Genomic DNA, 27,691 nt, shown 5'->3' on the forward strand with positions numbered 1-27,691 from the left:
TAGGTTATTTTCGATATTGATGTCATATCCATATCTGGTCTAATTATAGTTACTGTACCGCATCATATCAAATCGTTTGTGATTGGTCGATATCTACTTACGTATGTAACCCTAACACACAGGTAATCCTTCTTCAGCCCAGCCGTATTTGATATATACACATACATGTCATTTATGTGAAGGATAGCACGTATTAGGGTAACGACCATTGTCACCGCTGTTGTAATTAATGAATGATAGATAGGTGCCTACGACTTCCTTCTCAAGGTATATGATATAAAGAGCCCGCTTTTAATACACACATATCAGTTTCACCATGTCTGTACATGTAAACTGGCTGACTTAGTGGCCTTTTTACATATGACTTTTATCTTGCAGTGATAGAAGAAAAAAGTGTTATCTAATAATTTATCTACTCATACTTTGCTACATTTATTTTAAAGGTAAGATTTGTAAAATATAATATGCATATAAAAGAAAGCATCAATCAAACTCGCATTTGCAAAATTTGTGAATATAAAATACAGAACGTCGTTTTATATATAATTGTAATGTATATGTAATGTTAAGCCTATGTTATTTTAATTATAACGTAGTGTTAAGTGACATATAATGTTAGTTGCTATCAAATGTGAAAGATAAGGGAAGAAAACCATTGATTACTTTAAAAAAAATAAAAGATAAAACAATATAACATTCATCAAAAGTGATGCCATATATTTATATATTGGAAGTAAAAAGACTCTGGTGCTGTTGTTTCTGACAATATTTTGATTTTTCATTGGTTTCAGATGCTGTGTTTAAGATGTGTGCTGCTTGTATTTATTGGATGTTTACCTTGTGTGATTGGCCAACAATTCCGAAGACTTCCGTTGGATCCATGGTTTGCGCAGTGCGCGAGAAAATTTTATAATAGATTTAACAATGTTGAGAACTGTGTAGGATTAACGATAAAACAATACTGTACCATGTCAGCAGAATGGAACAATATGCGAACAAGTAAACTGAGCAAAAAGTTTTTAATGCGTCATCCAAGGGCATTAGGCTACATTTCTAACATAAAGAAAGCAGTTGGTTCAGAAACAAGTAAAACACGAGTGAAGAGACAGGCCGAGGATATCCGTGTAAGGAAAGAATACAGGATGATGACAGATGAAGAGAGGAGTCGTTTCCATAGGGCTATATATAAGATGAAAACTACAATGGTAGGCCAAACAAAATTTACATTTTTCTTCTTCATATTGCTATATAAAATTCCTTTATATCGCCCCATTGGGACATATATATTTTTATCATTTAACGTTTAATGGCTGACTAAACCTAGCCGGGGTGTTATGTCCATTTATGCAAACCTTACTCTGTAAGATCACTTTACCATTTAACACGCACTTGACGTTTGTTATAGAAGAACTAAACAGCTGTATGATGCAGTTAAATTAATTCTGTCTCTATTGTATCAAACTCACAATTTGCATCGAAAGGTGATACTATTATGTCTTCTTTCAATCATTTTAAGAAAGTTCCATTAGAAAAATATTCAAATTCATTTATCTACCATTTTTCAGGAAGGAGATATAACACGATATGAAGCGTTTGCAGCTTATCACTCTGGGGACACTCAGTTTACTGCTCACGGAGGATGCAACTTCCCTGGGTGGCATAGGATTTACCTTCTCATGTACGTATTTAAGATTTATCTATCATGTACGTATTTAAATACTTCTTTAATTCATAAAGATACATTATTAATGAGTGTTCTTTTTATTAGGATCTTTTTAATAAAATCGAATGAGCTACAAGACGTCAGGTTATGACGTGATATTTAGATTGATCAGATGTTGTTTTATCATTTAAAGTACCTGCCTTATCTTCAGGAGAGAAACAAACGTATTTGTGGGTGACATCCAAAACAATGTTTATCTCTTATTTTTGTTTCTGACCATTGTGATTTTGTAGTAATATAAAACAATTGATTACAGGTTTGAAGAGGCGCTTAATATTGAGGAACCGGGGCTGGGTGGTATTCCTTACTGGGATTCAACGCTTGACTTCTATTTAGGCCCATTTGCGCGTAATTCCATTATGTGGTCAGGAGAATTCGCAGGAAACGGAAACGGAACCGTGACACAGGGATCGTTTGCCGGACCTACTTCCGAAAACGATCTTATGCGTAACGTAGGACTCTCAGGACAATTGCTTTCTGAAGACGATGTAAAAAACATTACAAGAAGAACAAGGTTTGGAGAAATCTGCGGAAACGCTGAACCTGAGTCTGATATCGAGTTTAAACATGGTCCGGTACATATCTTTGTAGATGGACAAATGGGGGTCATACGCACAGCTGCATTAGACCCTGTATTTTTTCTTCATCACGCATTTGTAGATTTTATTTGGGAAATGTTTAGAGAAAACTCAGAAAGCCATGGCGTAGATATTGAAACAGACTATCCACAAGAATTTGGAGATATATTCCATGCTCCGGATGTAAGACTTGATTTAGAGCCGTCTCTTTTTGTCATAGACTCACTGCAAAAGCGTTTTAAAGCCGGATATCGCTATGCTCCCCGACCAACTTGTGATGTTGAACTATGGACCTGTCATAGCAAATGGCTTAAATGCATTAACCATCCCACAGCTGGACCGAGATGTGTGCCAATTTTGATAGGAGAAGAACCAGTAGTAATTTCTACAACTACAACTACAACCACTACCACCACTACAACAACTACCACTCCAAGTACAACATCAACTACAACTACACCTTCCACCACGACCACTCCAACCACAACTACCCCCACAACCACAACGAAACGCCCAGATTGCCCCACTCTACCACCAAATCCTCATCCACCTTACCAGCCTCCTCGCCGTGATTATGACATTGATGATGGACTTAGAATCTTACCAACTCAGAACACATTCGGGGTCAATGGAGACTATGATACAGATCACTGGATGTACCTACCAGTAAGAATAACGGTTAGGAGGCCGAACGACTATAAAGCTTATCGCTCGTATCCAGTTAAAAAGGGCAAAGTTCAACAAGGTGGCAACGATGTATATTCTCCACAGCCACCACCGACTGAGGGAGAGAAAAAAGCATATAATAACATTGATCCAGGACAGCCAAAACGCTACGAACACTGTCAAACTTCCAAAAGTGGAGCTGGAGTTGTCTATGTTCAAACTGACGGCATTAGCTATGAGGGAAAATACATCGAATATGCTGTTGTTGATAATCGACTTGCAATTTCAGTGGCATTAGCCTATGTAGCAGTGAAAGATCCCAAACAAGGAATGTCAGAAGTCTTATTCACAGCTTACGATAACTGTGGAAGAGTTTGCCATCCATCGTGTTTAAATATGGACACGAGGCAGTATGAAAGATGTACCGGTGCAATGCGAATTACTAATCCAAGCTATATGTATACAAATGGCAGCTCTTATGGAGAATCGGTTGAGAAAGTTTGGAAGATTGGTAATGAATGTCCGCAGTTTAAAACTGACAATATCCACCTATCATTCTTCTGTGATTATAGTCCGAGATGGCCTTGGCCGGATGCTCTTCAACAGCCAGAAATCAGAATGAAAGTACCCCCAAGCATGAGGAGACCCCAGCAACAACCAGTGAATTTGATAAACCCTGCATTAAAACGTAAATATACAAATGAAATTACTGTAAACATTGATTACTTTTGATTCCATTTGAGTTCAAGAAATAAATGATGAAAAAATAAAATCAAAGAAAACAGATAATTTAAAAGTATGGACAAAATAACAGGGTTTTTTCATATCTTAAAGAAAAAAAATTCTTTTGATTCAAACTGCATTTTATAGAATTTCCAAAAAATGAAGTATTCAAGTCAAAACGATGTCTTATTAATCATATTTTAGTATATATAGAGTAAGGATACTAGTATCAATATTTCTGTAGTGACGTAGATCTTGTTAATTGATTATAACTAAGCAATGTGATTATTGTTTTATTTTTATTTTTCAGTCTGCAAACCCAGGGGAAGAAACACATTCACTTCGTGTCCAATCAGAAGGGAACAATGCAATGCGCCTTGTCATACTGGGGAAAGGTTTGCATGTACTGATAAATGCCATGTTTACTCGGAGTGCCAGGATAATGCCATATTTGTTCTGCGTTGCCAGAAGGGTTACAACTTCAATCCTGCGACCAAACGGTGCGATAAACATTACGTGTGCACCGTTCTCCCACCAAAACGGCAACCAACGTCATCAAGAAATCGTTTCCTTGGTAAATATCTCCCTCGTCTATAGTTTGTTGGCATGCTGTCGGTGTTCATGCTTTAGTGGACGTCTTATTTTAGAGTTGATGGTGTGGTGCATTTGAATTATGTATTAATCATTTCTGTTCCAATTCTTTGATGTAAAACGCTTTTCACGAGAAATTGTTTTTCTTGGTCAGGATTGCACAAATTTTGGTCGAGTATTTTAATTTTCTGAAACGGAATTTGACAACCTTTGGTTGACAGTAAGATTTAATTTAAATGAAAATTATTTTTATTCAAAAATAAAAATTATGTGTGTATCATGGGAAAATGTTTTACAATTTAACGGATTGACTTGTTGAATAACGGCTAAGTTCTACTAACAATTGGATATTTCTAGTAAATGCTAAAAAGCAATGGAACACCTCCTGACCGAGAAAATATCCTCGTGTTAAGGGTTAGTCACGTGACCCAATTGATAAGACGTATTGAGATTGTGACTCTCACCTGAATTCTAGAAAAGGTTTTATTGATATATGTAAAATAGCAAGCTTCTAATTCATATATGTATTGAAATCGATGTATCTTTGACACAAGATTTTAACTGTTTAATACAGTATTAAAACCTCGTGCAAAGCCATTTCAGAAAAAAAATATTTTCCTCCAATAAATGATGCCTTTTCTTTTAATCAGACCAAAATGTGTATTCTTGAAAAAATAACGATATCGTAGAATCACGGAGACATATTCAATGAAATTTATATCTAATAAGGTGTCCCATTCCATATGTATTTCAAAATATGACTATAGTGAGCCAAATTTGAACAGATGTTCTTCTTCTTGATCGAATAGAAACACGCATTTGATATAAAAGTAATAAGTGTTTTGCGAAATATTGATTCTTTTGGCTTCAGACATCTGGTAAAACAGTTAAAGTTTAAACCATCGAATAGCACCGTCTTTAAAGCAATGTCTTTAGATTTTCACAAGTCTATCTTTACATCTAATGTGTTAGTAACAAGAGATTAAGTTTGACGGTTAGTCTGAAAAGTAATGTGATATTTTACTTTTGTTTTCGTTGTCGAAAACATTGAAGAGTGATTGGATTTTTTCCTCTCTCTCTCTTACACGTATAACTTGAAATTTAAGTCGAAAAGTATAACATATATATTATAAGTATTATACATTGTGATATATTTCTTATATCAGTATAGAATATTGAATCATACGTTATACTACAGAGCATGATTTCCCCGCTGTGTTGATATGATATACAATTCATGTTTGTAATAGTACTCATGCTTGCTCTATGTATATCATAGTAACACCATAGTATATAAGTTAACGTTTCACTTCGTACAAATCATTTTACTTCAATCTATCAAACATAATTTTATTATTTCACTGAACATTACACGCTGATCGTAAACACTCGACCCTGAACTTAAATACTAGAACACGTTTACATTATAATACTGAACATTTTCACTAGAATACTAATTACTTTCACTAGAATACTGAACATTTTCACTAGAATACTGAATATTTTCACTAGAATACTGAACAATTTCACTAGAATACTGAATATTTTCACTAGAATACTGACTACTTTCATTAGAATATTGAACATTTTCACTAGAAAACAGATTACTTTCACTAGAATATTGAACATTTTCTCCAGAATAACAATTTTTTACACAAGAACATTGAATATTTTAACTAGAATATGAATATTTAGGCGAGGCGAGAACAAATTTCATAAACATATTAAAAACATGTAAGACCGAATGATATGAATACTTAATACTGACATGTAAGAAGATTTACTGGGTGGTCATTTAGTATCTACAATGAAGCAGAGTACCTGTTCTATTCAGCATAATTCATTGATTATGAGTAAAGGTACACTTATAGATAACATCATTTCATATTTATCTAGTCTTAACATGCTATTTTTATAGGTCCTCAAACTATCCGTTTAATATTCATATTTATATTTTTATTTTATTTTTTTAACTTTTTTTTTTCAACTTGGTATTATGTGATATTTAAACAATAGTAGCTAATGCGTATCCATGTTAACTTTCATCAGTATTTGTTGTTTCAAACTGTAGAAATTAACAGTATTTTCCTTGTGATAAACGTATATTTGCTTTTGTTGTAAAGTGCAATTTGACGATATCCAAAAAATCCTATACAATATAGAAGTGCAATGAATCCATGTATTTATGTGATTATTTATTGAATTAGATAATATGTATATATGCTCTGTAATTATAGCAATTTTCTTTGATATTTATATACACTTCAAACTAAAAAGTATTTGGATCTATGATTTGACTTATACAAATTTACCAAATTGTTGACTTTGTATAAAGTGTGCATGTAATGTCTATATGTATAAATATCAAACGAAAATTGCAAATAAAATTTACAAATGTAATTAAGTTCCTTCCTTGACTTTTTTTCGTCGCGGTAAGAAAAAAGAACAATTTTATTTTATTCTCTCAAATATACTATATTAGCGACAGGTTTATGCAGCTAAAGCAACATTTTTATACATGGATTGGTTTTTTTTTTTACCGAAAACAACATTTATGGGTTTAAGTAATACATAATGGTTTAGCGCAATCGATATTAACTTATTTAAATACATACTGTATCTTTTATCTTTGGTAATTTACATAAAATAAAGGTGGGTTACATGACAAATTGCGGTATAATGAGACAGTGATTAAGAGGCTTAAAGTATGTGAATACATTTTGAAAGACTACAATTTATAAACTGAACAATTGTCCTCCAAAAAATATGCAAATAACGGTAGAGTGACGTTTTTGCACATTACGTCAAACGTTCCATCAATCAAGTCAGCGTATTGTTTTGTCATGTTGCTCCTTAAGGCAATTCGTCTAGAAATAGATGGATAATATAATTCACGTACGCAATATCTCCTATTGTACTACGTGCGTCACAAGCTTACCACAAGGTATAGGGCACATCATATGCAGGAAACAGACGAATGTAGGCTATTGGTTAGCTTAGCAATGCGCATATATAGCATTGTGTAATCTGAATAATGTTATCAATAATATGCATCTATATTGTTTGCTAATAGTGCCTGACTTAAAGCAAAATAAATATTTGGAGATTAAAAGCAAATACCTGAAAATTATCCGTTTAAATTATAAGTTGAATATATATGTTGAAAGATGTAGCTGGGCTAACAAAACTAGGACCAATTGTCACTAGATCTATTTTTCTTGTCTTTACCAGGAAATTGGTGTTGGTTTTTCTAACTTTTTAACCGCAATTGTTACGTTTTTCTTACTTCCTTGAATTATTATTATGATTATTATTATTGTGTTTAAAAACAATTTCATTTTGAGCAACTCTTATTTAAGGAACGGAGCAGAAACATTTGATAAATGTTTTGCATTATTTGCCATTTATTATCATTAAAACCATATTGTTAGGTTTATATGTTACGAGAAATGCATATTCAAAGTAAAGAAGAGGAAATTGTCACACTCTGTATTGCGTATATATATAAGATGTGCATGAACTATCAATAATTACGTTACATTATAAAACTCTTTTTTTAAAGAAATCTAATTAGGATATAGTCATAGGAAATAGTGTAATGCTAACCGAGATATATACCTTTAAGTAATAAATATTAGTCAGTTTTAAAAAAATTTAAAAGAATGCTAACCGAGATGTATACATTTAGTCATTTTTAGAATCGTTTGAGGTAATAAATATTAGTCATTTTTGAAATAGTTTAATGCTAACCGAGATGTATACTTTTAAGTAATAAGTATTAGTCATTTTTAGAATCGTTTAAGTAATAAGTATTAGTCATCTTAAAAACAGTTTAACAATAATCGAGAGATAAACATTTTAGATATAGGTATTCAATGTGTTAACATAAATGAATATAAAATAACATCGTCTACTTTGTAGAAATCTCAAAAGCATAGTCCGTTGTTATGTAGCATCTACACCATTAAAACAAAGCATCCCCCACCACGTAAAGATAATACGACTCCATTGTTCTCACCAGATGTACAATGTAGGTTTGTGTTAATTATTCGACACATACATATGTACCTACTTATTAATTAATATCTCAATGTAGTTTTGGCATGTGTATCTTTTGTACCATCCTTCTATTATAGTACGTGAGCTTGAAATATTCTATAAAATGTGTCTTGCATGCATAACTAGGTATACAAAATACAATTGTCAATGACCTGGGCCGTTGGACTTCACTCTGACATATAAATTGATCATTAATTCAACATATAGTGACGTCATTCAAACACTTGACAAGATGTGTTTTTATGTATAATCCATTTGTCTGTCACGTAATCTGTCGTTTAAGGTCTTATGAAGTCCAGTGTCGTCATGCATGATTGTATACTAAAGAGGATACGGTTGTTTTGCTAAATTAATTGTGTTTACATCGCATTGTCCGCAATATACTAAGAAACCTTTTTTCCTGGTTGGGAATCGGGGTCATCATTATCAGTTTTATATTTCTTTAAAAATACTTACATAGAGTTTTATTTGTATTTTCTAGAACTCGCTCGACTCCGACGTCTCCGTCTTCGTCAGCAGATGAATAGATCTAACACTCAATCAGAACCCGACCCACATGCAGGCAATACTCGTGATCCACACCCAGGACTCGGCCGTCGTACACGTGAACAACTTAACCGTAGCAATCGCAGAGACTGGCGATCTAGAAGACAATGGGGATCGCGAAGTGGTTAACACTTTTCAACCAATGAAATCCAAAAAAAAACTTTAAAGTTTGTTGTTTGAGAAGATAAGTTCAAGTCTCAGAAAAATGCACTTTAACTACATTGGTTTTGTTTTTAAAGGGCATATTGTTTATCCATATGTTTAAATCAATTCCTGTTTTGGAAACGGCATGGTTTTATATGAAGCTTAGGTCAAGTTTGCTTTTATAGTAATTTAATCTTTGGGAGAGCTACTAGTCAACTTATGCTGTGTGGACTTTCATTCCGACACACTGTTTTAAAGTCACTTGAGTTTATTTCTTTACTTGCGCTGCTTCATTTCATATGTAAGTATGTATGTAATGGATTTTTTGAATAACAAGCTTTTTATACTCCCCAGTATGTTATATGGATTATTCGTGGTCACTATAATTGTTGATAAGGGGGAATCAAATGAGCATCTGTGATATATAATCTCACTTGCTGTAGTGCTGATCTATGTTAAGGATACAAAGAGCCGTACGGTGAAATATATCTCTTTAAAAAAGATTTCTAGACTACAGAATCCGGTGCAATATTTTCATAATTAAACGTGTCTGTGCTTTAATATGGCGAACTTAAATCCTTTATAATGCATCAGATGATATAAAACCAGGCAAATTATTATTTGATGTATAAGGTGATATTCATTAAGTCCTGTTTATTTGAGAAGTATTTTTGAGATTAGTACGTTTTGGAGCAATTCCTGTGAAATGCATGATTTAATAATACGACTGTTTGAAATTATATTGAAGTTGCACACATCTATAAATTAAGAAATAGACTATAGTGAAATAATGCAACTGTTTGAAATTATATTGAAGTTGCATACATTTTTCAATTAAGAGATAGACTATAGTGAAATAATGCAACTATTTGAAATTATATTGAAGTTGCATACATTTATCAATTAAGAAATAGACTATATTTTATAGTGAATAGACTATAGTGAAATAATGCAACTGTTTGAAATTGTATTGAAGTTGCATACATCTATCAATTAAGAGATAGACTATAGTGAAATAATGCAACTGTTTGAACTTGTATTGAAGTTGTATACATCTATCAATTAAGAAATAAATAGACTATAATGAAATGAATGGTTGAAACTGTCAAATACACGATATTATAATGCGACTGTTTGAAATTGTATTGAGGTTGCACGCATCTATAAATTAAGAAATAGACTATAGTGAAATAAATGGTTAAAACTTAAAAACGACCATTTACTCAAGATTTTATTTCCAATCTTGAGTTTAGTTCTAAGCTGCAATATATAGACTGTAGATGATTAAATAATGGTCCCATAAACCATATGTGCAATATTTTGTTTTTTCTTCTTATGTTGTAAGTGTGTTGTGTATATATGTGTACATATTATACGATGTAAGAATATTTCGTTTATGAAATAAAATGAAATTTTATTTTCTACAAATAAGTTGGTTGTTACGACAATATATGAACTGTTGAACACAATGAAAGGCGCTGGTCAGAGTGATGAAGATTGGTTTGAGGTTAAGTGAAAGCATAATGCCATTATATGTTCGTGCGTTTTGTTTAAAAAATCATTCTCACTAAAATGAGAAATATGTCTTTGATATGTGTAATTAGGTCAAATCATCAAATAAAAATATTTAAAAACAAAATGTTGTTTTCAATTCGATCCAGATCCTGTAAAGTATACGAATTTGACGGTATTGTTTTATTAACAATTTATAACGTTTGTTGCAAAATATTTATCTAAAAATGATAAAAAATTTAACAGTAACCTATTTTACTGTACAAGTAATATATTGTACGATCTTTTCCGCTCGATATATGTACATTTTATCTCGTTAAGGTTTTTTTTAATACACGAAACTTTGTCAATGTGTTTGATTTGTTGTGCAACTTTCCATGTGTAAGTTTTATTATAAAGTTGGAACGTTAACCTGTTTTTATGAGTTTTCTTTCTTTACCATGCACCTTTGTCTTAAAATATACATATTCTTGTCATATTCAAACAACTAAATATAAATATAATTGTTAATTTTACAATGCAATTTTCACCCAACTTACATACATTTTCCGTTCTAATCTGCAAAGAAAGCATGTCCTTGTGCAAATGGTTCGCTATCTTGCAATGATTACGTCATCAGCAATTAAAACAAGACAGAATATTGACATGGAAACGAAACTGTAAATCTAATTCAAAACCGATAACAAGATGGCAAATTGCGAACCAAAAATATAGATTGCGTGGAGACCCTTAAAAAGCTATTTTGCCATTTGGGTCCATAATGCACGAGTAGTTTTCTTTAATCACGGTTGCTACCTTGATCGCAGCAGTAAAATGGCACTGTCTCCCTAGCAAACCTCCCTAACGAGTCATAGAATCACATGACAGCTTTATGATGGAGGTCTATATTCATTTATACGCAAATATAGTGTATCTATTTCTGAATTATTATTATTTAAAGAAGCATTTCACTGGTATGTTTTTGTACACTCCTTGGAATTAATTTAATTGTTTTTATTATTTGAAATTAAAGATGAAACATCGCCGATAGCGTATACATGCCACAAAAATGTATACAATAGCACACATCGTATAGATATATTTCTTATTAAGGCTCATCAATCAAAAGTATCACAACGTCCTAAAATGGTCGCTTATAGCACCGAAAGATACATACGAAATACAGAGGAAAAGTACGATACAATATTCACTTTGGATTTAAAAAGAGGCTAAACCTTTTGGACGATGACAATAGCCTGAAGTAACTTTTGATGGTTTTGTATGTGTATATATATATATATATATATATATCGAGAAAAATGTTCGTGTCCTTGTAGATTTGAATATATAAAAAACAGGCAAAATTTAACGACAAGCTTTCTATCAAAAACACAAACAAAACTTAACGACAAAATTTCTATCAATAAAACAGACAAAACTTAACGACCAACTTTCTATCAAAAACACAAACAAAACTTAACGACAAACTTTCTATCAATAAAACAGACAAAACTTAACGACCAACTTTCTATAAATACAGACAAAACTTAACGACAAACTTTCTATAAAAAACAGACAAAACTTAACGACAAACTTTCTATCAAAAACACAAACAAAACTTAACGACAAACTTTCTATAAAAAAACAGACAAAACTTAACGACAAACTTTCTATAAAAAAAACAGACAAAACTTAACGACAAACTTTCTATAAAAAACAGGCAAAACTTAACGACAAACTTTCTATCAAAACAAAAAGCAAACAAACAAACAAACAAACAAACAAACAAACAAACAAACCAACAAACAAAAACAAACAAACAAAACTTAACAACAAACTATAATTGCTTACAATCGATCATAATTACTCTTTTTGTAGGCAATGTAACATCTTTAAGATCTGCCTATATAACCCTTATTAAAATTACGTACCGTATTCTTTTCAAGAAACACTCCTCTTAAGTGTCTCTAATACAATCAAGTACTCTCATAGAAATTATACGTAAGCGTACAATGTACGAGATTCGTTTATTACTGTGGCATTGAAATGTTGTCTTAGCGCTGTGATAGCATATCTGGCAAGATTTGGTGTGGAAGGGTTCGAGTTCGTGAGTTTAAGGCCCAAATGTGTACATGGCCTGATTCTTCTAGTTCACCATTTATTTCTAGGTAATGCATACAAATGTATATATGCCTTCCAGCTATAAACAATGTTATTTTTTTTAAATAAGCGTCAGTGTCGGTCATACGATCAATATGTGTTATTTGTTATGTTAATTAGTAACAGTGTTGATCCCATTCATTCAAAATGACGAAATATGATTAGTGACGTGGTGTTTCACATGAAATACATCTATCAATGTCAGTAACACTTCTAGGATGTAAATAATTTCGATCATTCTTTAAAATCGTAAATATGCATAGAGTAGCCAGACTCAATCAACAACATGTCCACATTTACCTAGAATGATGTATTGTTAGCGAATCATACATGACGAAAGTAGTGTATTTTAAGCAAACAAAAAATGTTCGCTTTTAAAATGACATATACATGTTCAAAGTATTACTATGGAGACCTTTTGATGACATAATTCTCATTCCGTTTTCATAAATTCCGAAACATAAAATATTAGCTTTAGGCTTGTGTTCCTATCCCAAACTACACGAATAAAAATGTATGTATACTAGAATGAATATTGAATAAAATATCGTTAAACTATTTTTTTAAGTTATTGATACTAATGGCATTCTTTAACGGACTCTTTCTTGTGATAGATCACTACGCTGTTATCATTACGCAGGTTTTAGCCAATCAAAAGCGACGTTACAAACAGTGACGTCATTTTCAGGTAATGAATAATTATGCTGCGTATAGGTCTTGGAAAGAGACAAGAATACACATATCCTATTACCTACAGTATAACGTAGAATCCCATGTCTGGTTTCGGATTTGCTTTTATGTCCACTATCATGGACATTGAACGTAGTACATTTGTGAACAGTATATACCGAACATACAATAATGTATCTAGAGCTGTCTTGTCCTTTTAGCACCCATCAGAATGAAAATCCAGAATGGAAGTCAACGAAATAGAAATTGATCTATATATAGTTTTCACTTCTTTCTTGTTGCACATTTCTTTCATATAGATATTTTTACTTCATGGAGCTAATATTTCGCGGTTATCCCAGTCGGAGTTTGTTGGCGGTATTAAATTTCGCGCAACACCGCCTTGTATACATTCTACAGTAAAAAGGAGAACACTTTTTTTTTTAGTCTGTGTTTTTATCTAATACAAATTTATGTATAAATACATGTACTAATATTTAATTCACGATATAAATTTTCGCTGGGTATTTATTTTCGTGCTGTATCTACTGACCACGAAATCAAATCTTAGCAAATATTATCAACTATACAGTACTTTGATTCTGGCAAAGTGTTTAGCGTCCAATATGCATGCATATGTTCGTATGTGCTTTTCGCCTAATAATACCTAGCGTCTTATTCGTGTTTGGTATACTGTTAGTATAGTGATGCATTATCACTGGTGTCTTGTGAAAATAAAGTTTGCTTTTCCTCAAGATCCAAGTCTTGTGATACAATAGTGCTTGGTCCGCCATAGCCCGAAGGTTTCATAGCATCAAAAGTTTTTTTTTTTTCAAATATAACGATGCTTGGCCCGTCTTAAGCCAAAGTAAATACAACAGTTTTTGGCCCGTCATAGGCCAAAGGAAATACAATGCAGTTTGGCCCGTCATAGTAATGCCCATAGAACTGGTATTTACGGGTTCAGCTTGAATTAAACGAATTGGCGTTAAGGGCTGATTTCGTTGTCAGTATAATGTGACAGATATGGTCATGTAACCGTGTCCATGCTTCGATATTTCAGTGAGATTGTGATATATAAGACGACGTTAGTGGGTTTCATCACCATAGATACCGTGTTCACCATGACCTTTACTGTTGTGAAGACGCAAATCCCCTAAAAACAAACAAGCTGTCATCGTTCTACAAATATTAGACAGAATACCATAATTACAACCAATGTTTAATGCAAACTTAGATTCTAATAAACTCTGGCGACGTATCTACATTAGTGTAATGTTACCAGTGCAAAATGCGGTGAATAAGATGAAATCAGAGTGCATGGAAAGCTACAATTACGGGCTTGTGAATTTAATGTTCTATTTTTGACAAGTTTTAACTTGTTTCACTAACCTAAGGAATGCTAAAGATTGATTCCTGGCAGCTAATATATGGGCTAGCTTGTTTCACAATCTGAAACTGGTGTAAGATTCTTATATAAGCATAAAGGAATAGCTTACCTGTTACCAGTCTTCGAGATCTTCATTTTGATATAGGTTTAGGGCTCCGCAGATCCATATGGCTCCGGTAGGCGGAAGAAACAACCAAGAGAGACTTTGATGACGTTGTCCTTCTAGTGTGAATTCCGTCTACTTTTAAATCGATTGGCAGATCATACGCCAGTAACACTGTCTGGCAGTTTTCCAAATTTTGACCACTCTTCTAGAGAAGCTTTATATTTCTATAGTGATGATCAGCCTTTAACTGTTGTCCGAAACAATTGTTCTTGGTCACAGTTGTCCATTCCATTGAGAACCATGTATAAATATTTACCATTGTATGGCACTGCCACTATATAACCCTACCAATTCAGTTGCGAGTTCACCAGCTTATGAACTGTCAACTGAAATTTGAATTTGAAAATTTCAAAAAAAAAAATCGCACGACAAATAAAAAATCGCAGATGGTAAATATAAGCATTGAACAGTTTTCAGTTGGCATTCATAGTCAATATGAATGCCAACTGAAAGCCGTTTAATGCTTAAGTATCCATACAATGTATTTTTTTTTTTTTTTTTTTTTTATTAGTTCCAGACAAACATATACATCAATACTCTCTTAATTATACAATGTATTTGATCAGCACGTTGCCCCCTCTAATCCAATGTTGGAAGACCCAACTCTCTCGGCCTGTTCGGGTAACTTCTTTTTCTTAAAACTTTTTACAATTTTGCTGTTCAACGCTGTATTTACGAGGGTTGTGCTATCTTCCTTGGTTGTTAGTGGTCATGCTGGAGAGGCATGCTCCAGATGAAATCTTACAACAGATTTATACAAATTTAGAAAATTGTTTTGTTCATATTTGATTGAACGCATGCTTACACCTAGAATACGGTTTGCCTTTTTGGTTGCAATATTGATATGTGAACATAGACGATAGTAACTCCTGTGTCCTTGTCCTCAATTTATTTCATTATTCCCGAAATTGTATTAACAATAGTGTGTGAATCAGAATTGGAGATATAGATATGTTTACGCTTGTTTGGGTTGATCTTCAGCAAATGCTTTTTTTTCAGTTTCTCAAAGTGCACCTGTAGTCATTTCATCTTCCTCGTTGTTACTCACTGCGCAAAGTTAGGAATAATCGTCAAAACAAGTGGAGTTGTTAACACGTTCTGGTTTGTACAAAGGACACATCAGATATCAGCACCTTTCAAAATGAAAAAGCTAGATACTGTTTATAGATAATTGAATTATACTCATATATTTACCATATGCCTATAACACCAAGTGCACTTCTTTTTTTCGTTTTTTTTTTTTTTTTTTTAATTTTCAAAATTGATGAAAATGGTAAGGCAATATAAATATAAGTATTGAACAGTGGATTTAATGTTGTTAAAGTCGATATGGCAGTAAGATGTATGGTGGACAAATGCAGCACAAGAACCCTAACGGGTTGCTATGCCATTTGCCCACCACGCATTGTTTAAATGAGTACTGGTCCCAGAATACTATCCGGGGGTATTCTACTTATGAATTCAGTCCAGTTGGAGGCCATACTGTTTTCCATAACTGGTCGCTTCCTATCTTTCAGAAAATTATCTTTCCATTTCAGTATATGGCCTGAAATGCCATAGCCTGGAATATGGTTATTCATCGCTGTTGGGGACCCAGATCAAACGCTGAAAGTCAACATATGTTACATCAACACTTCTTTTTTGTTCAACCCCTCGGTCCATTTAGCTTTTACGTCTCTAAGTTGGTGGCATATGGGAATCCCTTTCTGAAGCCATATTGGTGTTTCAAAAAAGTCTGCTGATTGGTTGATCAATCAAAACTTTATGTTTCTTTCCAGTGTATAACTGTAATGTTCGCCGACTTTCAGACTTTTGGTGTTCTTGATTCGATCATTTATATTGTTTGGAGAATTGTTGATTGATAAAGATATTGTCATAATTTCTTATGTTTCATGGAAAATTCGGGGTGAATTTGGTTTGGTTCTTGAAATTTGTTTGCTCTGGATTTGTTTTTCTCAAGAACATTTGCTCTCCATTCGGGTCGGTTCTTATAAGGATAAGGCTTAACATTGTGCTTGTTGGTTTCCTCGCGAATGTACAGGTATGGCAGATGTATTTTCTTTGATGAATACGCTAGAAAGAAATTGTTAAGATCCTCAGCTTTTATGATGTCACTCGAACAAATGTTACCCTCATCATCTTCCAGTTCTCAATGGTTTCTCTTATTTACGTTTCGATTGGACGTATTACAAAATGATATGTTGCCTTGTTGATAATTATTCTGTTTCCTAAATGTCTTTTCAGTCTGAATGACTGCAGTGATGGCTATTCTATTTAGCCTTGTTATAGCAATATTTATTTTTATATCAAATATATATTTCTAACTTACATGTAGCTAGATGTAACATTATAACAGGTATGTCCCTTAAGCTTATGTTCCCGTCCTTTTCGCACCGTCTCGGTGATACTAGCAACCTTTTGTTTCTAGATCTTCATTTCGCGGCTCAACTTTACTCTGTCCAACTCCTCTACAATTGCTATCCGGCGGACTCTCAACTTTCGATGTTGTTGGTAGTACGATAGGTCGAGATTTCTCCACAGTCGAACAATGGTACACCCGGTTACGTATAGTACGGGGACAGATAAACTGTTGTGGGTATCTTTTTGGTTTGTCGGTGCCAATTTTAATCGTGAACTCAACAACTCCTTCTCGTCTTTTCGGTATGATGTTTTTTTTTCGCCCACAGCTGCTACATAAGCATTTGCTCTGTCTTCCTTGTCAGATATAACACAAGCGTCACTGTATATTTCGAGCGACGCCAGCCGCATTGTCTGTAAAAGACACGCCCTATCAGGTAACATATTACAAGGAATATATATATGAAGTCAAGGTCACCAATGCGGTTATGATCTTGAGCAATCCATCTTCGTTGCTTCTTACGCCTTGCCGTCATGGTTCGTTTGCCTGGGGCGATGTTTATTACGCGTTCTTGCACATTTAATTCAGTCCTAGGAATGGTCAGAAAACTTTCACCGGTGCACTTTGTCTCGGCAGTAAAAAGAAAATGTCAATATTAATGTCTACTGTAAAGTGCATCTTAAATGAGATCTTTTGCTTCTGTTCGACAATTTTCAGGCAATTATCACGGGTGTTCATGGAACAGTAAATTCGGGTCGTGTAATTTCTTTTCGTATGTCACTTTTAACATAATTGATACTCCATGGAGCGTTTTACATTGGTGGCGCCAAAGGCTTGCAACAATTAAAAAAGAAACCAAACAAACAAACAAACTTCCGGGACTCGTTTTATAAAATCTCATATGGAATCACTGAATCACTGGATGACATCGATCTAAGTCTCGAGTGACTTCTGTGATGGAATGGAGACAAGTAGGGCAAGCCGTGTTAACAAAAAATGTAATCCCATATAACGTCATCGTCCATATTATGACGTCAAAATTGATTTCTGACTGGCGCAGCTAATGAAAATCGCTACATTGTAATACACTAGTGACAAAATTACATGGACGAATTCACTGTATAATATCTTGAAAACTCATTATAAGTGCCTGGTTCCAAAACGCAAAAAAAAATAAAAATATATCATCACCAAACACTCATGCCATCATTGCTTTAGCCATCATCGTCGACATATAGAAGAATTCAAAAAATATCCCTACAGTATGGCGCGGGAAGGATGTCATAATCAAATATGTTTGCCTATTTTTGCCTAGGCAGAAATAAAATATTGCCTAGGCAAAAATATTTCTGCTTAAGCAAAAATAATTTTGCCTAGGCAAAATTCGATTTCTATTCTATTTATAAAATTATTATTGCCTAGGCAATAATCGAAACAAAATCATTTTTGCCTAGGCAGAGATAATTTTGCCTAGGCAGAAATATTTTTGCCTAGGCAAAAATATTTAATTATGACATCCTTCCCGCGCCATACTACAGTGCTTACTACAAATAGGCCCATACAAGTTACCTCCCTTTGTTTGTATTTTGTCATTCCAGTAGCCCAACTAGAATCATAGTATAATGTAAAACTTCTTTTTTATAAGAAATTTATCATTAGTTTAACATTAAAAATCAATAAAACTGGAGTTGCGACAAATAAAATGGCTACCCATGTGACATATATGGTACCAGTAAGCTTATGGTCTCAAATTGCTGGTCGGCGCGATCAATTTGTCTCGCCCGGATATTAGGATGCAAAAGATGGCGTCTTCCATGAAGTTCTCATGCTGGATTTGGCATTGTTTGTGAATATTTAGACACTGTTTATGAACACATAACGATTATAAAGACGTCATTCGTGTCTCAAGAGCACAATTTCTCCAACAAACGACAAGGTAAGGATTTTAGTGCAAGTGGACACACATTTGCAAGAGCCGAATATTAGGTATCAAGTCTCATCATCTGATCATTGCATGCCGCCATCAGTCTCCGTTATGACAAATCAAACATTTTAACAACTAGACAATTTAACAACAAGAGTGTTGCATAAAAGTTCATTTCAGGGACACTTTTCATTGTTTCTTTCTAGAAAAAGTAACAATGGCAGGTTGAGAACTTCTCAGTTGAGAGGTCTGTCGGTCTCATTTCAGTCTGTCAGTCAGTGGCAGGGTGGCGGGTTTGATCTCTGATGGAGACACAATTCTCCTTTTCCTGTTGCCAATACAGGTCCAATGGTTTTTTTGCATCCTCTCAACATTTGTCTGCTGGTATGTCATCAATCAACAGCCACTGATCTTGATGAAAGGGCTCTATCAAGAGAACTGTAAATGTTTTGAATATATCCAGTATGAAGAAGAACATGTATCGCCATGCATCTGTATTGCCAACAAGAAACAGATAATGTATAAATGATATTGGATAATTAATTAATCTAACCAGACTGAACACACAAGTCTAATTTAAATCAAATCACAACTGCAGTTATCTGATTGTTTATACTGTATCTGCGACAACACAGAAGGTAAATAAAAAAAAAAATGAAATCAACACTTGTGCTTACATACAGAGTCCGGACAGAAGTATTCGGACAAAATGGCTGCCGTAACGCCATGTGCACATCTTGCTAGAAAAATAAAACTCTTTATAAAAATGATATGTGTTGTGATACTGACCTAATATTTGGTGATCTGACCCTTGGACTTCCGTACTTCCTTCAGACGCGCGGGAATCGATTGGTATAAGCCTTGAATGTATTCTACATCAATGCTTTGCGAACCAAGCCTCCGAACTGGATTTATCCATTTTTTTTTGCGCCGCGCGAAATTTAGCAGTAAATATTACGATGCGTTTGTCCGAATACTTCTGTCCGGTCTCTGTACATTAATCAAAATTATGTAGTCTTAATTAGAATGCATAACAATACATACTATCTGTACTATATAGGCTATCAATGGAGCTGTCTGGTTGCCAGCATTCATCAGTGATATCCCAGTCCAGTTCTGCTACAAATTTACAAATCTATGAAATTAATGACACTGAAATAATTATTTCAAAGTCTTGAATATTAGCTACATTGTTTAATTGTTAAAAAATGGTGCGTGCAAGGCCTATACTTTTGTTTTCACCAGAAAGTAAAAATCTTGGCTGTAGAATTTTTTTCTTCTTACAAATTCCAAAGATCATTCTTTCCAGGGGGTATATAATGATGTGCTTTTGATAAAAAAATGCTCATGTGAACAATTCAGTCTGATCTCATTTTGGTACTGAAATTCAGAAAAACCAGAAGAGCCCTGGTAATTGGTGACGTCAGGGTGTTCTTAGATAAGACAAAGTTCATATGAGCTTGGGTGATATTACCATAAATGGATCTACTTCATATTCTGAACTTTAAACAATGCTTATTTGATGATATAATTTGGATACAGTTAATTGTCACATTAAATATTTACTGTAACTTTTTAAGTGAAAATAATTTCACAAAAGTGAATTACATTTAAAGTGGAATTTACCCAAAAAGGAAATAGGAATAAATACTAAAGCAGCTTTGATTAAGCATCTTCTCTTTGAGTCAAAATTGAAGCGTTGGTCCCATGGCCATGGGTTAGCAGAAATTATATCTGGTTGATGTTGTACTTATACGTAGTTGTAATCTTTATTCATAACATGCTATATGTTCTTGGTAGGTATTGAGAGCAGTCATTGATGACATTTTGTTTTGTTTTTAGGATTAATGAAGACTTCCAGAGTGTGAGATGTATGCACTTTTCAAGCAGACGCACCCTCCCACGGGGATCGAACACTGCGTCTACTGTAACTTCTTCAACACATCTGAGAGAAATCTTGTCATAGCAGCTGTTAACCAGCTGGATGTCTACAGACTTATTCCAGAAGTTGATGTAAGCTTTTATTAGATTTTTATCAGTGAAATATCTAAAATTATTCATTCTATTAAAGTGATACTTTTCACTAGTTAAAAGTATCAGTTTTTCTGATGTTCTTCACATCGCTTTTTCTGATTTGGCCTATCAAAACACTGCTTACAAATAACAATTGGGAGTTTGCAGCTCGAGTGAAAAATATCAAATTATTAGCCTCACAAGTGAAATATATTTGGTATTACTGAAGACACTGTAAGATATCATCTATATATATTTATTGTAAAAAAAAGGGAATGAAATATATACAAAATCTTTGAAACTGTTCATAGTATATTCTTACTGTGAAATCATCATTGTAACAAAAAATATGTGTATATTTATATGTGTAGTGTGCACATAGTCATCAAAGTTATCAACTTGATATAAAGATATGCAATTATAATTTTTTTTTTAAACTTATATCGTATGAATGGAATTGAAGAATGAATGATGTGAGATAGAAAAAACAAATGAGATCAGATGAAAAGATAATGAATGAAATTTAATTCACATTAAGAGACCTCTTGTGAGAGGTTCCATTCAAAATTACTAGGAAAACATGTATGCTGTCATTGCTGTGATCATGATTCAGTCTGAAATCTAATATATTTGTACTTTTTGGAAATGCAACATGTGACAGAGATGCTATTTGATTTTCCTTTTTGTTGTTGATATTTGTGATTTGAATTTTAATTTAAGAAGACTATTGTTTGTATATATGTACAACAAGTTTCCATTATATAAGCTCTAAATTCAGTAACATACTCTTATGTTATTCTAATATTGATTTTTTTCCTGTATTTTAGGACAGTGAAAACCCTGAAAAATGGACAGGTTGGTAACATTGCATATATACAACATAATTCCTTAATATATGTATACTAGGTAGAACATTGGACTGATTTTGGTTCAATCTCTACCCAGTGTGTTTTTTGTTTTCCTGAAATCACAGTGCTAGCCATCAACTACTACACGGAGACTCAATTTCAAAATGGCTGTTGACTGTTGTCTAGCAAACAAATAAACAAGATTCTTTACCATGAGGACTTTTCATTCCTGTAAAGAATCTGCAACAAATATTTATGAAATTAAACATATGTCCTAATGCCTACAGGCTACAGATCCGGACATAGTTTGATAATGGTTGAGTATGATCAGGAGCTTTCTTATTAGTCCCCTACCAGTGAAACCAGGGGGACTATAGGTTTCCTGTCTGTCTGTCTTTTATGTATGTACATAATGCCAAAGTTTTTCAGCGCTCTCTCAGCGGATTTAGATCAAACTTCACACAATGATAAAGGACAATAATATCCATATATCCAATATGTATTCATGTTAAGTTTTACTTTGTAAGGGTATACTACCAAGGAAAATGAAAAGAAGACAATGCTGTTTTTCGTTAATTCATTTGTGTTCCACCATTTATGATCTTATTGCACCATGTATGCAGACTTTTATTTAATTTGATCTAGCCATATGTATCCCTTGTGATATCTAAGGTCTCACCTGGAAAGAGCTAGCAAGTACTGTAAGATCATGATTTCCTCGTCATTATCTAGCTTAAATTTGTTAACACTTTTAATGAAAATGAATGTTTTATTATCATACAGAGAGCAAGCGAAAACAGAAACTGGAGAGTGTGGCAACGTTCAGTCTGTTTGGAAATATTATGTCCATGCAGCATGTCAAACTTCCAGGAGCTCATCGAGATGCTCTGCTTCTCAGCTTCATGGATGCAAAGGTAAAGACTTGTCAACTGATAATACAACACATAAACGACTAATGTCAATAAGTCCCCTTCCCTAGCGTTTTTTTTTTTTTGCATTTAGTTTGGGGAGGGGTTATTTATTAAACCAACTTTAGCTTGCTATTTTAAAATTGATTGTTCTGTAAAAATGAAGAAGGGGCTTATTTGTGGGCAGGGGCCTATTGCCTGAATGGTACTCTTAATCAAGCATTAGGATGGTAGGTAATCCAGCTTCATAGGTAGATAAAGAAAGTAAATTGTTTATGTATTTTAGGTCGCTAATCTGAAGCGACTTATATATTCTTATCACTTCTTGTTTATCATCGGTAGTTGTGTGCAAACAATTTAACTGTTTTGACTCGAAAAATAATCTTCATATGTCATGGGAATTATATTGGCACACTCAAATTATAGTGCATTACCAAATTAATACAGATTGGTGCGAATATACTTGACACTTTTAGCAAAGATTTTCTTCACGAAAATCTCTAAAAGATGTAGATTTACAGTATACTGTGGTTATTTACAGCTTTCTGTGGTGGAGTACGATCCGGGGACACATGACCTCGTGACAACTTCCCTCCACTACTTTGAGGAATCTGTCATGAAGGTAGGTTGTGAGCTATATACCATATTCATCATTCATACAATAAGCCTTGGGGGAAGGGGGGTGGGGTCAACACATAACCTTTGTCACAAATACAAAATGTTGATTATAAGCTGCATGGCTTTTCCTGGGGGCCTTTAAGGACCATTAATGGGCCCAATTCCTCATTTAATTATTTCATATTTGACTAAAATTCCCAGTTTATCAGAACTTCAAATCATCATTTCTCAACAAACAAATGCAGTCATATTGGGTGTTTGTGTAGAATTTGATTGCACTGTATTAGACTAGTAAGTAAACCACATTATAAAACATTTTTGTAATTTTAGAATAATTATATGTAGCTAGTCAAAGGGTAAGGATGACCATAACAACATCATACTGGGTCGATCAGCTTTAATCAAGTAGTTGACTAGTTTTGACACTTAGGCGCGTCGTCTTACAAGTGTCAAAACTAGTCAACTATTTGGTTAAAGCTGATCCACCCAGCACAACGTTGTTATTGTCATCTTTACCCTTTGACTACGCAACTTTACAGCCAGACTCTTGTATTCCTTGTGAAATCCGTCGGCTGGGTAACACAGAACCACATAGAACTTTTTACGTGGACGTTGGATCTCCCATCTCCCGTATATATGTAGCTATGTTTAGTACTTTGAGATAACATTTTAACCTTCGGTATACAAATGTAGGATGGTTTCTCAACAAACTATGATATACCAACAATTCGTGTGGACCCTGATGGGCGATGTGCAGCCATGTTGATATATGGAAATCGCCTGGTAATTCTGCCATTCAGAAGAGATGCCTTGATGGAGGAGACAGACAATGTAGTTGGAGCAAGGTAAGTTATAGAAGTATATATCAATAATTAGAGAACCACAATGCATATGCCTAATTAAATAGAGCATTAGACTAATGCTACTGAAGATCAGAGTATGTGCTTCAGTCTTTGCGGAGGAATCTGTGTTTCTCAGGAAACTGAGTTCCTGGATCTGGACTGTCCTGAGATCCTGGACTGTCCTGAGATCCTGGACTGTCCTGAGATCCTGGACTGTCCTGTGATCCTGGACTGTCCTGAGATCCTGGACTGTCCTGAGATCCTGGACTGTCCTGTGATCCTGGACTGTCCTGAGATCCTGGACTGTCCTGAGATCCTGGACTATCCTGAGATCCTGGACTGTCTGAGATCCTGGACTGTCCTGAGTTCCTGGACTGTCCTGAGACCCTGGACTGTCCTGAGACCCTGGACTGTCCTGAGATCCTGGACTGTCCTGTGATCCTGGACTGTCCTGAGATCCTGGACTATCCTGAGATCCTGGACTGTCTGAGATCCTGGACTGTCCTGAGTTCCTGGACTGTCCTGAGACCCTGGACTGTCCTGAGATCCTGGACTGTCCTGTGTTGTTGTGGCAGTGTCCTGGAGACTCTTTATCCCATTTGTACTTGAAATCACGAGACTGACCTCGTGGGAGGTGTTGAAAAGGTAGCTACCAATTACTTCAGGAGACTCCGCCTCAAACTGACCCTAGATGTTCAGATGGGCAATAAACTCTTGACAGTTAAACCATGATGTAAAAATCTTTATAAAATATAATTTTGACTACCATTGCTGTCTCTGTGAGAATTTATTTGAAAAAAAATACGAATAATTGGTATATTGGAATTGAACCTTTGTACCTTATTCAAAAGTTTTTATTCCACTTTTATTGAATTGACCAAACAAAATTTAATTTAATTTTAATTGGCTTTTTGTATTTAAAACATTATAATGTGAACTTTTAATTGCATTTTATTTGGTTGTAGTGTAGTAATAAAATGTGCATTTAATAGCAGTGATTTGATTCCATTCTTAAAAGATATTTTCTCTGAATAAAAAATTGATCAATTTGGTCAAATGGGACCTGTTTATAAATAAATATCTGAAAAACAAACTACTTTACATTAAATATTCATTCCCTTATCTACACGCTAAAGTGAAATTTAATTTTTTTTTTTTTCTAGTAAATCACCTATCATGTCCTCCTACATCATTGACCTCCGACAATTCGACGAGAAGATACCCAATGTGAAGGATTTCCAATTTCTCCACGGTTACTACGAACCTACTGTCTTTATTTTATACGAACCTCTTCAGACTTGGGCTGGGTAAGTAACCAAGAAAGTATGAACAGATTTATCTGCAAAATATCCCCTTCACACAAAAAAAGCCCCTTCTTGATTTTTGCAGAATCAGCAACTTTACAATGGTTAGCTGAAAAATGATTCACAAGTAAACTCTCCCGAAATTTTAATATTGAGCTTTAACATTAGTGAGGGGCTTGTTTAAGGATGGGGCCGCGGTGGCCGAGTGGTTAAGGTGTCCCGACACTTTAACACTAGCCCTCCACCTCTGGGTTGCAAGTTCGAAACCTACGTGGGGCAGTTGCCAGGTACTGACCGTAGGCCGGTGGTTTTTCTCCGGGTACTCCGGCTTTCCACCACCTCCAAAACCTGGCACGTCCTTAAATGACCCTGGCTGTTAATAGGACGTTAAACAAAAACAAACAAACAAACAAACAAATGTTTAAGGATAAATATGGCAATATGTGTTTTTTTATAATTTGAATAATATTTGTTTATGTCTTATAGATTTCATAATAAATATTTTTCAGACATTGGGTCTATATAGCACTATTTTGATTTGTATTATGTTCGTGTTGAAGTCAGTAATGGTTGCCATCCATGTTTTATTGACCAATCAAATGCTGTGTTGCATCTCAAATTAACAGGAATATATAAAATGATTATTTTCAGACAGTATTATAAACAAACCTCAAGGTAAGTGTTAAGTATGAGGTCAGGAATACATGAGTCAAATTGTTTATATTCTGTTTTTGGTTTACAGTCGTATAGCGGTCCGAGCCGACAGTTGTAGCATCGTTGCTATCTCATTAAATATACAGGAACGAGTCCATCCCATCATCTGGTCGCTAGCTAGTCTACCCTTCGACTGTCACCATGTCATGCCGGTACCACGCCCCATTGGAGGGGTAATGGTAATGGCTGTCAATTCCCTGTTGTATCTTAACCAGAGCGTGCCACCGTATGGGGTGGCCCTCAATAGTATCGCACACTCCAGTACAGCATTTCCTCTCCGTAAGTATAAATCTTATTTCTGAATTCTAAAGAAACATCACGTTTATTTCTATGTAAGGCAGTTTTGATCCTGACAGTAATTCCAGAGGTCTCTGTCATTCCAAATGGGTTTCTAAGACACGTGACTTTACAGAAGACACACAAGTGATCATGTCAGTAGAAAGATTAAAATTTTAACTGGTGATTATTAATTCAGGAGTCTTAGACAAGAAGTTTGTAATGATAGTTCATGCAAGAAGTCTTGGTTTGCTGTCAACGTAATGGCTGTTGTATTACTGTATCGAAATGCTATCTTTATCAATTAGAGCCCTGCATTAGCATTGCGAGTTTTTTTTATAATTGTCATATTTGATGCGTGTTTCAGGACATTCTTTCAGATGTCCGAAATCTAAAAATCTTTCACATGGATTTTCATTTGTTTTGGGAATAACGTACTTGCAACCACAAAATTTACATAAAAAATAATGTCATTTTGCAGTACTTAATTTGTTTTCAGATAAATTCCAAATGGGATTCATAACAATATATCACATTTCACTACCATGCATTTCGTGAAATAAAAATCAATATTTTGTATACAAACAGGATCACAGGAGGGAGTAAGGATCACACTGGACTGTGCCGAGGCTGCTTTTATGTCCTATGATCGACTCATCCTGTCCTTAAAGGGAGGAGAATTGTAAGTTCTATGTTTAATAAAATATTCCTTCCAAGTTCATCCTCAGGGGAGGTAATGGTATAATATTACGTGAGAGTTAACTCGCTCTCTCAAGGAAGATAATAGTAGGATGTGACGTTGTTAACTCTCTTTCAAGGGAGATAATTGTCAGATTTGACATTGGTAACTCTCTCCCAAGGGAGATAATTGTCAGATTTGACATTGTTAACTCTCTTTCAAGGGAGATAATTGTCAGATTTAACATTGGTAACTCTCTCCCAAGGGAGATAATTGTCTGTTGGGATATTAGTTGACCCT

The 27,691-nt window shown here is 34.3% G+C and overlaps 2 protein-coding genes across 3 annotated transcripts in view; both read left to right on the forward strand.

Moving 5' to 3' along the window:
* Positions 1-309: 309 nt before the first annotated feature.
* On the forward strand, positions 310-10,953 carry LOC117337538. Its single transcript, XM_033898562.1, has 6 exons — positions 310-443; positions 792-1,205; positions 1,566-1,678; positions 1,980-3,655; positions 4,001-4,264; positions 8,822-10,953. Exons 2-6 carry the CDS (start codon positions 792-794, stop codon positions 9,013-9,015), a joined length of 2,661 nt encoding a protein of 886 aa, XP_033754453.1. The 5' UTR covers positions 310-443; the 3' UTR covers positions 9,016-10,953.
* An 8,099-nt stretch (positions 10,954-19,052) lies between these two features.
* The window catches only part of LOC117337528 (cleavage and polyadenylation specificity factor subunit 1-like), a 44,464-nt gene continuing 35,825 nt past the window's right edge, over positions 19,053-27,691 (forward strand). For both annotated transcript variants that reach the window (XM_033898548.1, XM_033898549.1), the window contains exons 1-9: positions 19,053-19,201; positions 21,032-21,202; positions 22,030-22,057; positions 22,834-22,964; positions 23,500-23,580; positions 24,270-24,421; positions 25,582-25,725; positions 26,465-26,715; positions 27,301-27,394. In XM_033898548.1, the coding sequence (XP_033754439.1) occupies positions 21,059-21,202; positions 22,030-22,057; positions 22,834-22,964; positions 23,500-23,580; positions 24,270-24,421; positions 25,582-25,725; positions 26,465-26,715; positions 27,301-27,394 (1,025 nt within the window). In that variant the 5' untranslated portion in view covers positions 19,053-19,201; positions 21,032-21,058. The remainder of the gene's footprint in view (positions 19,202-21,031; positions 21,203-22,029; positions 22,058-22,833; positions 22,965-23,499; positions 23,581-24,269; positions 24,422-25,581; positions 25,726-26,464; positions 26,716-27,300; positions 27,395-27,691) is intronic.

This window comes from Pecten maximus, chromosome 11, assembly GCF_902652985.1.
Source record: "Pecten maximus chromosome 11, xPecMax1.1, whole genome shotgun sequence".
Taxonomy (NCBI): domain Eukaryota; kingdom Metazoa; phylum Mollusca; class Bivalvia; order Pectinida; family Pectinidae; genus Pecten; species Pecten maximus.